Source organism: Bos indicus x Bos taurus, chromosome 10 (genome assembly GCF_003369695.1).
Source record: "Bos indicus x Bos taurus breed Angus x Brahman F1 hybrid chromosome 10, Bos_hybrid_MaternalHap_v2.0, whole genome shotgun sequence".
In the NCBI taxonomy this organism is placed as follows: domain Eukaryota; kingdom Metazoa; phylum Chordata; class Mammalia; order Artiodactyla; family Bovidae; genus Bos; species Bos indicus x Bos taurus.
In genome coordinates this window covers 64,668,733-64,681,170 of record NC_040085.1, presented here as the reverse complement: position 1 = coordinate 64,681,170, position 12,438 = coordinate 64,668,733, and the positions used below count along the sequence as shown (strand labels likewise).

At 42.4% G+C, this 12,438-nt stretch overlaps 1 protein-coding gene and 1 pseudogene across 2 annotated transcripts in view; both read right to left on the bottom strand.

Annotated features, from left to right (window-relative positions):
- Positions 1-706: 706 nt before the first annotated feature.
- LOC113900511 lies at positions 707-804 on the bottom strand (annotated as a pseudogene).
- Positions 805-1,794: 990 nt separating this feature from the next.
- The window catches only part of KIAA0586 (KIAA0586 ortholog), a 165,536-nt gene continuing 154,892 nt past the window's right edge, over positions 1,795-12,438 (bottom strand). Inside the window, exons 31-32 of one of the 2 annotated variants that reach the window (XM_027554224.1) lie at positions 2,784-2,840; positions 1,795-2,277 (exon numbers count right to left, since the gene is read on the bottom strand). In XM_027554224.1, the coding sequence (XP_027410025.1) occupies positions 2,276-2,277; positions 2,784-2,840 (59 nt within the window). In that variant the 3' untranslated portion in view covers positions 1,795-2,275. Of the gene's footprint in view, positions 2,278-2,679; positions 2,841-12,438 lie in introns of those variants that run through there. The other variant, XM_027554221.1, reaches the window with a different exon arrangement.

Genomic DNA, 12,438 nt, shown 5'->3' with positions numbered 1-12,438 from the left:
ATTAATTTACTTAGTAGGGACTGCAAGCTGCCAATACCCATTTTTCTCTTCTTTCTTGGTGTCAGAATCCTAATTTTATTTAGGATGGTAACGTTCTAGCTAAAAGACTACGTTTCCCAGTTTGCCTTACAGCCAAGGATGGCCCCATGATTTACCTCTGTCCAATGACAGGTGAGCATTGTTGAGTAGGATTTACAGGAAAGCTTCTTTAAAAAGAAGAAAGGCTATTGGCATGTACCCTGTCTCCCTTTTTGAGTTTTCTCTCTGGAACTCTGATGGTGTTTTGAACTCAGTGACCTTCTTGAATCATGAAACCACCCACTAAAAATGGCAGAGCAGAAAAATACCAGCTCTGGACTGGCTACTCCCTTATACTTGAAGAAAAACTAAACCACTAACCTTTAAAAACCACTATAATTCCGGTTTGTGAACAACAGTGTACTGTAATTCCGAAATGATCAGATAATACACAGAAGCTACAGTAATTCAAAGCAAACCTCAACAGTCCTCAAACCCAGGCCATCATTTATGGTCTGGTCCAGCCTGTCTTATAAAATGGATAGTATTATTAGTCCCACTTTACAGAAGATGAAACTAAGTTACAAAGAAGCTAAGTAACTTGCCAAGATCACATAATCAGCAAGTGACTGAGCTTTGAACTTAGATCTAGTCAATTCTGAAATTTGCACTCTTTTTTTTTTCTTAATAAAATATGGAATGCTTCATGAATTTGCGTGTCATCCTTACACAGGGGCCATGCTAATCCTCTCTGTATCTTGGAATCTGCACTCTTAACCACAGTGCCTCCCAATGGTAAAGCTAAGAATAATGGGTGGAAGTCATGGGACACAGACTCCCGTTCAATATAAGGAAGACTCTTCTAAAAGGGGGCTGTTCAATAACAGCATAACTAGGAATATGTAATTAAAGACTGAATAACCACTCTTAGGGCTTTCCAGGTGGCACTAGTGGTAAACAATCCACATCTCCTGATGCAAGGGACGCAGGTTCGATCCCTGAGTCAGGAAGATTCCCTGGAGTAGGAAGTGGCAACCTACTCCAATATTATCCAGTATTAGTCTATTTCAGTTCACCCAAGTCTACATATGTGTTCTGACAGAATTAAGCACTCCATACTAGGAATTTTAAAAAGAAAGGAAAGGGCAAATTTAATATTAATACTGGCTATTCTAGTTCTTGACTTCCTTGTAGTTTTAGTTCTAGTTCTTGACTTCCCTGTAGTTCAAATGGTAAAGAATCTGCCTGTGATGCAGGAGATCAGGGTTCGACCCCTGGGTCGGGAAGGGAATAGCAATTCACTCCAGTATTCTTGCCTGGAGAATTCCAAGGACAGAGAAACCTGGGGGGCCAAAGTCCATGGGGTTGCAAAGAGTCGGACATGACTGAGCAACTAACACACATACACACACATTCTAGTTCTTAATTTGGGTAGTGGGATGGGGGGTCTCCATTTTATTACTGTGTTTCATCACTTATGTATATGTTCCAATGTCTTTTAATATATATTAAACATGACATGCTTGGTGGGCTATAGTCCATGGAGTTGCAATGATTTGGACACAACTTAGCAACTAAACCAAACACGACATTCTAAGTGGCTTAGTGGTAAAGAATCTGCCTGCCAATGCAAGAGATGCATGAGACCCAGATTCAAACCCTGGGTCAGGAAGATCCCCTGGAGGAGAAAATGGCAGCTGGTTCCAGTCCATGGGGTCGCAAAAGAGACACAACTGAGCATGCATGTGTGAAAACATGACATAATGGTCTTTATTAGTGAGAAGGTAAGTGGCCAACTTGGTTTGGGTGTTATATGCAAGGGGAGTGGTAGCCTGTGCCCATTCACTGCACCCTCACCTCTGGGCTGAGACTGGAGCCTCTGTGGCCTCAGTACTCCTTCTTCTTGGAGACAGCATCTCAGTGAGGGCTCTTGGACCATGACTGAGTTGACCACCTGCCTCTCACCTGTTCCTGGGCAGTTTGGAGCAGTAGAGCTGAGTCTCAGGGCACCATCTAAAGAGTATGAACACAATGGTAACAGAGGCATCCTGGGTCTGTGCTCAGAGTTCATGTCTTTTTAGTGTCTCCATCTTCTCTCCACTCCTGTTGTGGCCCTCTCTTCTGACTTCTTACTCCTTCCTCTTCTCTGAGACTTCACCTTTAGAGCAGGAAGCTTTCCCTCATTGAAATTTTTTCTTCTTAAAATTCATTCAGAGTTGTAAGGGGCCCTGAACTGATGTTCGATTGCTGTCTCTTATTCTGGGAACATGGGAAAAATTAATAAAGCAAGACACTCTTCTGACAAGATGGATTTGACCAAAACAATGTATTTTTTTTTAAAACATTCTAAGACATAATATCAGAGAAGGCAATGGCAACCCACTCCAGGTCTCTTGCCTGGAAAATCCCATGGACAGAGGAGCCTGGTAGGCTGCAGTCCGTGGCGTCACTAGGAGTCCGACACGACTGAGTGACTTCACTTTCACTTTTCACTTTCATGCATTGGAGAAGGAAATGGCAACCCACTCCAGTGTTCTTGCCTGGAGAATCCCAGGGACGGGGGAACCTGGTGGGCTGTCGTCTCTGGGGTCGCACAGAGTCGGACACAACTGAAGTGATTTAGCATCAGCAGCAGCAGCAAGACATAATATACTTTCTACTTGAATACCAAAAATGTTAGAATGACTTCTCTTTTAATTTTCCAAGGTGAGAAAAACTCAACAATACTAAATGGCAAACATCCCTATAGACAGGCTTATACTTACAGACACTTTTGGCTTCTAGTCCTTTGGTTAGATAACACGAAAAGAATGATAAACGTCCTATAAAAAAAACAGATTGCTGAGTTGGGAAGGAAGTTGCACACATGGCCTTCTCTCATTGATATCCCAAGAAGGTTTTTCTGTCAAATTAGTGAGAGCTCTTTGTTGGAAACCATAGCAACTGGGCTTAGAAAAAGGAACTTATTGGAAACATAGCAGGTGACTCACAGGACTAGAAGGCTGGAGAATCAGTCTGGGAAAATGGCCAGAACTCCAGCTGGCCAGCAGGACACAAAGTCAAAGCCACGTCATCAACGGGACAGATTCTGAGGACACCCCGCTGTCCCTGCAGCCTCTGTCACCAGCCGCTAGACTCAGTGCCACCGGCGTGACCTTAAATGGTTCTGTATGTTCACATCACCAGCTCAGGACTGAAGGACTTGAGAAAGTGCATCTGATTGCCAAGCGACAAAATGTCTGCACCCTCGTCTCAAGGGGGCTGGCAGAGAGAAATTTGGCCCTTTGTTTTATTACCAGTGAGTTATAAGAATTCTTTGTATATATTGAGCATAAGTACTTTGTCTGTATATGTACTACAGTATCTAAGATGGCTCTTCACCACGTCATGTCTGCTAATGCTGGAATACCCAAGATGGCTCCTTCATTCATGAGTTTGGAACCCAAGCTGGGAAGAATTAGACATCTCCTCTCAATAGAAGATATCACACAGAATTTGTGGCCAATCTCTGAGACATGTTATAATTAGAGATCTCAACATTAGTGTCAACTATCAACTTACTCTCAATTGCTCAAACTCACTGAAATCATTAAATAACAAAATAGCAAAAAATGATAGTTTTCAAAGTGCTTGCATATATTTTATGACACCCTCACAAGAACCTTATGAGTTAAGCAGGTAGACATTAATATCCTCACTTACTGACACTGCTGAGGCCCAGTGATATTGGTGCCTTGTTCAACACAAAAGAATCGCAACTAGAATCCAGATCTTCGGCCTCTAGAGCAATGTCTTCTCCTATATGCCTTGCCATTTCTGCTTAGGTATACAAATCCTCCTAATTCAATAAGCCTCTTCTTTCGTAGAAATATAAGTTTGTGGTCGTCCTCAGTTACTAATGAATTATTTATTCATGAATTATCAGACAGGAAGAGCTGTCTATTTAAATAATTAGGTACTATTCAGTGAAATCCTATTAGAACCAAAAGTTCTGTGGTTGTAAGGAATGAGAATGAATGAGTTGATTTGAAATTGCACCTCTGTTTAGTGACAGTATTATGCATATGATTAAAAATAAAGAAGCCAAAATTTTATTTACTGACACAGAAATTCTAAGAGTCCACTGTAATTGAGAAAAGCAAATTGCAGAGCCTTATGTGAATACACACACAAGAATGCATATAAACATATATATTTTTCAGACATGTGTTTGTTAGTACACATGCAAAAAATCCTCTAAAGGTGATGTTAATAGTGTTATATCTTATGGATTCTATACTGCTTGAATTTGAAAATATATCATTCTTTAATAATTTGTTAATAAAAGATTTTTAATCTCTTCAGTCCTTTCAGAAACACATAATTATCTGATTTAAGCATCTTCACAACTTTTGTAATCCTAAGTAAGGTACAGGAATAAACAAATGAACAAACAAAACTACTGGAGTGGGTTGCCATTTCCTTCTCCAGGGGATCTTCCCAAGCCCGAGATCGAACCTGAGTCTCTTGTGTCTCCTGCACTGCAGGCGAATTTGTTACCACTGGGCCACCTGCGAACAAAACTACAGATGGTATCATATTAAGGAAAGGAATTCTATATTTGCTGATTCACCTCCCAACAGAAATTACTGAGATAGTATCTTTTTAGTACTCAGCATAGGGAAAAGTGTTCTTAAACAAAACAATACAAAAGTATCCTCTGGGCTAAACATAATTGACTTCCAGAAACTCACTGGTTTGGAGCTCAAAAGAGATAGGCATTTCTTTGCAAACCAAGAAGTGACCATTGCTCACAGATCTCAAAAGACAATAAAAGAAATAGCAAACCAACTTAGACCTGCATGTATAGTAAACTTTACCTAAAAAGCATTCCAGTTTACATTAAATTACTTAGAAATTCCAAACCAAACTGTGGCCCTACTAGGTCATAAATCAGGCAAAAGAGGACCTGGGAGATTGGCAAAGCTAGCTGGGCTAAAATAGAGTGAAACTCCTTTCCTATATGTCTTCAATTTGGGAATAAAGTAGAGTTCAAAGAGCCAAAGGTCAGGGTCTGGACAGGAATACCATCTGTGGACGGGTGCTCCAGATAAAGCCAGGAGCGGGGTTATCCAAATCGGTTAGGATTGAGAACTAGAGCCTGTGGGGAGCCATCAAACACAAACCTAGTTAGTGATAATGACCTGCCATTTGTTCAGTGACCGCCATGCTGTCACTTTTCATACTTTATCTCACAGCCCGCAGCCTCCTCACAAACAGGGTCTTAGCTTCTTCAGATGACAACACAGACTTAGAAGGGTTACAGGGCGTGCCCAAAGCCATGATGCTAGTGAGTGACAGAACCCGAATTCAAGCCCAGACCTTTCTCAAAGCCTATATTCTTTCCAACAGACCAAACTCTGGTGATCTAAAGGGTCCAAGAGAATTTTGTGAGAATAGTAAAGTCAGGAACCATGAGACTTAGGCGGTGAGCTGACGTGCCAGTTCCATCAGGTCTACTTGTTCTGGACTTCTCCTGGAAACACAGGCTAGTTTGATGTTTTCCTTTCATGTAATATATGGGTACACCTGCCTAGTGGGTGTTGCATCTTCACAGAGTCATGGGGCAGATAAAGTGAAATGAATATGATGGTGTTCCAAAAGCAGCCAGGCTCCTCTGCCAAGTGTCAGGTTGGATGTAAAAGGTAGAGAGAAACAGAAGAGACAGGGTGCTGGAGTCAATGACTGAATAATGAAGCATGAACCCCAGGCTCTGTCTAGATACTCATGAGGCTCCCTTTTCTAAGAGGAAGACCATGCACAAAGACGTGATGAAAAATTGTGGAGCCTGACCGAGAAGGAAAACCAAATGAGAAACGCGTTTGAGAAGGATATCATTAGCACATCAAGTGCCAAAGGAAGAATAAACCAGAGGAGGACTGATATAAAGCCCGAACTTGGACATGAGAAGGGCACAGATGACCTTTGAGAGGGGAGATCTGGGGTGTTTGGGAGGACACGTCAAAAAACAGTGACCTAACGTACGGGTGGAAATGTTGGAATAAACCTGACTTTGTCAAGAAGCATGATCATCAGAAATAGATGGTGAACAAGTCAAAGGAAGGGAATCAGTCTTGGATTAGAGACATTGTGAATGGAGATACAGATGAGGGAGGAAGAGTCATGATTCAGAGATGTAAGACAGAGGAATTAACTGGTGGAGTGTGGTCCCAGATGAATGGGGAGGGTAAGGATTCTGCACACTGAGAGAATCTTTCCTTAAAGCAGATGGAGGAGAGAAATAAGACTGATTATCAAGTAGACATGTGAAGGGAATTTTTTTTAGGTATTTTTCATTGGTGGCAAATATATTCAGGATTTTTTTTTACTATTACTATACCAGAAGGATGGACTTGATTCAAGAAAAGGGCACAGAATAGCAGAAATGAGTTCAAGTTCCTAGCTTTGTTCCTTATTATCTCTGTGACTTGGACAGATTTTCTGAGCTTTGCTTTGCTCACCTTTAAATTAAGATGATTATCTATGTCCTGACTCCCAAAGTGACTCCCAAGTTAAATATCTAGAAATTCAGATTGTTAAGTCATTGGTAGTTTGGAACTGGCCATGGTGTGAGCATTTACACCACGGTGACAAGCAAATGTTAGAAAGCAAGCCTTCCCAAGGGCTTGCATTGCCTGCTTCCCTTATATTAATAATATTGTCAGGCCGAAACGAGAGACTGTTTGTGAAAACACTTTGCAAAGAACCAAGCTCTATATAATGTGAAGAGCTTTTATTATTAATATTGACAAGTGTGGCGGCATGAATTTTTCACCTATTGATTAGAATTTTCTTTTCTGTCCCCTGCCCACCATTCTTAACATATAGCCTTTCGTATTTCCTTGCCTTAGCAATTTTTGCAGGGCCGAAGGCAAAGATGCTTGAAGGCAATGGCTCTTCCAATCTTATTAAAGGACTATACATACCAAAGATACAGTACTGAGAACAGGAAGAAAAATGGGAATATCGAAAAGGCTTCAAGGAGAGATTCCCAGTGGCCTGAGAAGGGCAGAGGTTTTATAGGAAGCAGAAGGGAACCAAGTCTGGATGCCTAACAACTCCCTGAGAGGCACAAGACCTCAGGAAATGGCTACAGAGTGGATCTGTAAAACCTTCCTGGGTAGGCAGCTTCTCAGACTCAACTCAGTATCCAGATGCACAAGACCACAGTCAAGCATATTTAGATTCAGAATCTAGGACAGGAAATCCTGTCAGCAGGGCAGCAACAGTGCTCCCTTTCCCCTGGGAAGTGGTCCATGCAGCAATCCATATGGCACCGTGGGTTCTCCTGTTTGGTTTTCCAGGCTTCCAGTGCAACGATATGAGACCACATGAGGTCCGTGTGGGATCCCTGCCCCGGTCTAGACCCTCATGCCCCACAGGAGGTAGCATTTCCTGTAACAACTCCACAGGAATAGCTGCTGTGCCTGGCGCCCTCAAAGAACTTGCACAGTTTTGAGTCACAGCTCTCAGGAAGCCCAGAGCTATGGCTTCCCTCAGGTTCTAGGTTTTCCCTGTGTAGATACAGTTCACCATGAAGGCTAATTTTTGCCATAAGTCACTCTGCCTAGTAATAACACATCTGACACAGTAATTTTCTTAGGTCTTCAGAGGAAACAGAGAAAGTTAACAGAAAGTAAAATCTCAAGTTGAAAGGGAGAGGGTCTTTTAAAACACTTTATTCATGGTCGGCCCAAGCAGGCAGGCACAGGGACTCCCAGCCTCACCAGAGACACCCTTGTCGCAAGTGTGGCCCAGAGGCAGCGACACTGGGCGTAAAACATAAAGGTCATCCTGCTGGTGGCTGAACAGAAGTCTTGGACGTCCCTGGGGGTCCAGTGGTCGAGAATCCTACTGCCAGTGCAGGGGACATGGTTTAGATCCCTGGTCTGGGAAGATCCCACGTGCCGCAGGTCAACTAAGCCCATGCACCACAACTGCTGAGCTTGCTCGCTAGAGCATGGGAGCCAAAACTACAGAAGTCCGAGAGCCTGTGCTCTGCAACAAGAGAATCCACCATGAAGAGAAGCCCAAACACAACTACAGAGGAGCCCCTGCTCGCCGCAACTAGAGAAAGCCCACACACAGCAATGAGGACCCAGTACAGCTAGAAAGGAATAAATTAAAAAAAAAACAGCAGTCTTCTCTCCCAGACCCTCCTATTCTATTGACTGTTAAATCAGCTCCCACAAAAATTACAGTGAAAAAATCCCCTTGACCTGTCCCTATATACCTCAGGTTCCAACTGCAGTAAGAATTTATCATATCATTCTTGAGAGTGAACCAGTTAACATTTGCAGAGCAGGCAAAAGATGAAAGATACATTAATAACAGCACCAGGCATGCACTGGGGGCTGCTCATCCTCTGGGCACTTAGCAATCACAAATCATTCAACGGCTGTTTGCAAAGTATTATCGGTCCATTCCCAGTGCAAACAACCTCCACTTTATAAGAGAATTCTAATCCCAAACTATCTTGTCATTTTAAAAACATTACTTTTCAAGACCTGGCATTATGCTGAGTTGTTCTTTTAAAAGATTGATGAGAATCCTCGTAGTTTAAAATAACTAAAGGCAAGAGCCACTTTTAATATGTACTGTGTAAGAATTTTTTTTTAGAAAAAATTTTTAATTATAGAAGTAATACATTAGTACAGACTCATTATAAGAAAAATCCAAACAACACATTTAAAGCAAAAGTCTTCCTGGCCCTCTTCCCACTGAACTTCCCTCCTTGGAGGTGACCAGGATATTAATTTGGTATATCCTTCCTTCCCTTTTACTCTTCATTTATAATTAATGTTTTGAACTATAAATGATTCTCAGTACAACTATTAGAGTGTATGGTTTAGTCAGAGACTCCTTGTCTCCTCCTCTTTCTATAAAGGCTCTAGGAGGACTTCCCTGGTGGTCCAGTGGTTAAGAATTCGCCTGCCAATGCAGGGGACAAGGGTTCAAACCTTGGTCTGGGAAGATTCCACGTGCCACAGGGCAACTAAGCCAGCGTACCACAACTACTGAGCCCGCACCCTAGAGCTCAGGCTCTGCAACAAGAGAAGCCAGTACTGTGTGTGTGAAAAGCCCACACATCGCAACTAAAGAAAAACCCGAGCAACAGTGACGATCTAGTCCCATCACCAGGGCCCCACTCGCATGACCTAATCTAACCTTAATCACCTCCCCCAAACCTGACAGTTTCCTAATATATCCCCATGGGGATAGGGTTCAGTGTAGGAATTTTTGGAGGGTCCGTATTTCCCCAGAGGACATGAGATATACAGAGAACCCTTCAGAAAGTTTATCGTCCTCTTTCCACCATGTGAGGATACGAGAATTCTGCAACTAGGAGAGTGCCCTCACCCGACAATTTGGCACCCTGATCTTGGAACTAGAAGAACTAGAAGAACCAGACCTAGAAGAAATAAATTCCTGCTGTTTATTAATGGAAAAAAAAAAGTTTATCATCAGGAAATGTTAACAATTTCAAAATTAGCTACACACATGTTAGGGGAACCAAGAACTTGTTACTTTTCCCTTAAGAAACAAGAGATGTCTACAGAATGGGAGACGAACGTGGCCCAGCAGCTTCCCTCTATAAACATGCTTAGCATCCAGCGTCCCTGAGCTGTTCCAGCGCCCCAGAACCCTCTTGTGACAAGCCTGAAGAGAGCTGGCATTTCCAAACCGTGCAGCTCAAGCTCCAGAGTGTACAGAATGATGCATTCAGCTAAGTAGACGCTGTCGGCGCTGCTCCCCGCCCGCCCTCTCCCCCTCTGAAGTTTCCATTACCCAAGGGCTTTGATCTGGTAAACAAATCTGAGTCCAATCACATGGCAAAGGTTCCCTTTCTCTCTCCTCTCTGTGCTTGGGAGAACTGAACAATTAACAAATAGAGTGTGTTCTGGGACAGTTCATGATTTTGTACCTGATTTGGGGAGACTGAAAAGCAGCCCTTGCAAACAGTCTCTTTTGCCAGCTTCCTCCCTCCCCTTCCCCCTTCCTAAGCCCTGGGATTCCCCCTAGGGATTTTACAGAAACCAGCCCATCTGGAATATTCTGCTGACAGAAAGTCAGTAATTGATGCCAGCCGGAGAAAGCACAACTTCTGCAACTGCTTTAATTCCAGAAAAAGTCTTGCCTGCCTTGCAGCATTCACTTGAGCCAGGCCTTGCTTCATCCGGCCGGGTAGCCTCAAGCACCTGAGAAAGTTTCCAGAATGCAGTGCTCCGTGGATATTTGTCAGGCTGAATTAATTGCATTGAAGGCATTTGATCTCTCTGAATCTCATTTGAAGATGGGAATAACCATACATACTTCACAGTGTAAGGATTTCTTTAACCATATTGTTTGGCATCTCAAAAAAATCTATTCGGTCCCTATGTCCCTAAAGGATAAATGGGATGCAGTTTCTTGCAGCTGAGTGTCCGAGAGGCGTGGAGCTTACTGGATGAGTGCTATTGAGTGGGATACTTCATCTCTCTGAGTTTCTTCATTTGTAAATACAGAAAAATACCTACTTTAGGGTTATTGTGGAGCACTAAATGAGAAGACATGTAAAGGTCATGATACAAGTATTGCCTGCAGTAACTGTTCTAGAAATGTTAACTATTAGCCTTATGTGCATAATCTGTACACTGTGGGCACATGACCGGAAATCAGCAAATGGTAAGTGGATAAGTCTATGAGAGAACACAGCTGTATCAGTTGGGAATGTGTTTGGCTGCATGTGATAGAAACCCTGCTAGAGTGACTAAACCAAGTAGCTGGTTATTTCTCTCATGTAATACAAAACCAGATGTAGGCAACCCAGAGCTGAGAGAACCGCTCAAGGAAGTCATCAGGGACCCAGGCCCTTTCTGAGCACATGGCCCTCATTCTCAGATTTGCTGTTTCTTCCAGGAAGAAGTGGGGAAGGGCTTCAGTTGCCTCATCTATAAAATGAGAACAAGCTCAGTCTTTCTACTGAATAAAAAAAAAAGGAAATCACAAACACAAGCAGATGATGACATTTTTGAAAAAAAACATAATGAAACAAAAACTGGTTGGAGTAAGGTAATAGACTTTCATTGTTAGCTCTATGGAAGTCTATACTTTTAATTTGTACATATTTGTACATGTGTATATTCATGTATTATCTAATAAAATTAATGATTGTAACTATGCAATAGTGGAAACATAAAATTGTGTATGCATAGGGTAAAGTTTGGAGAGGATTCTAGAAATATGAAAATGGTAGCTGAGTCAGACTGGTGAAATTAGAGAAAACTTCCTTATTTGTACTATTATTGCTATTTTACAAATGCAGTTAGTATGATTTATACCCACAAGTTGTACACACAAGGCATAGGTGGATTTCTGTAACAACCCAAGTTGGGCATTTTTAAAAGGTAACTGTGATTTTGCTGACTGTGAGATCAGACCAGTACAGCCTCAGCTGGGACTGAAGTTTAACAGAGATTATCTGGGATGCTTGAAACCAAATCATTTCACTTGAACTTGGTGAAAAAAGCTGTCTCTCCAGTTTCATTTTTCTCTTTAATCTCCAGCATCAACAGCCAAAACTCAGGACAAGAACTAGAATGGTCACTACTTTCTCCCTCACTGAGATCCTGTCCACACTGTGGCACAGGATGTTCTGTGCTTAGACCACAGAGCCATGCAGCCCATTACTGCCCAGCAAGGAAGGTGGCCTAGGGAGAATGGAGTCTGCCAGACGAGGTACTTAGCACCGCCCTGCAACTCTGCCATACCATTTCCAAATGGAAGGCCATTACCTGGATCATTAACCTTGACTCCTATATAAACCTAGTCACCCAAAGCAGCTCAAAATAAAGCAGTTGTTACGGAAGACTCCAAGTAGGGTACAAAAATGCTGGTCAGGAGGTCCCTGCTAGAACATTCAAAAGGAGCCCTCACTCACTGACTTGGTGCCAAGAACTGGGCTATCCACTTACATTTAGGATTTCAGCTCATCCTCTTTGTGACACTGCGAGATAGACACACACACACCCCATTGTACCGAAAGTCTAAATGACTTACTTACTCAAGACCACATAGCCCATCAAATGAAAGAGCTAGAACTCTAACCCAACAATTTTGAGGACTACGAAGCCCATACTTTTAACTTACTCAACGTTTTTCACATGTACTTGTATTTGAACAGAGTTCTTTGAAACAAAGTACCCATGCAAATTTGAGGACCATGTCTTTAATGTTGGCGGTGGTGTGGGTAGGGGGTGGGCAGGTACTCAAAAAGTTCTCCGAATATACTCAATGAAATATTCATGAAAAAGGAGCTAGGCTTAAGTCAACCCAAGTGTGTACAACACGGCCTTTAGGCAGTTGGGTGTGTTTTCCCCCCCCAGCAATATATCACCCAAA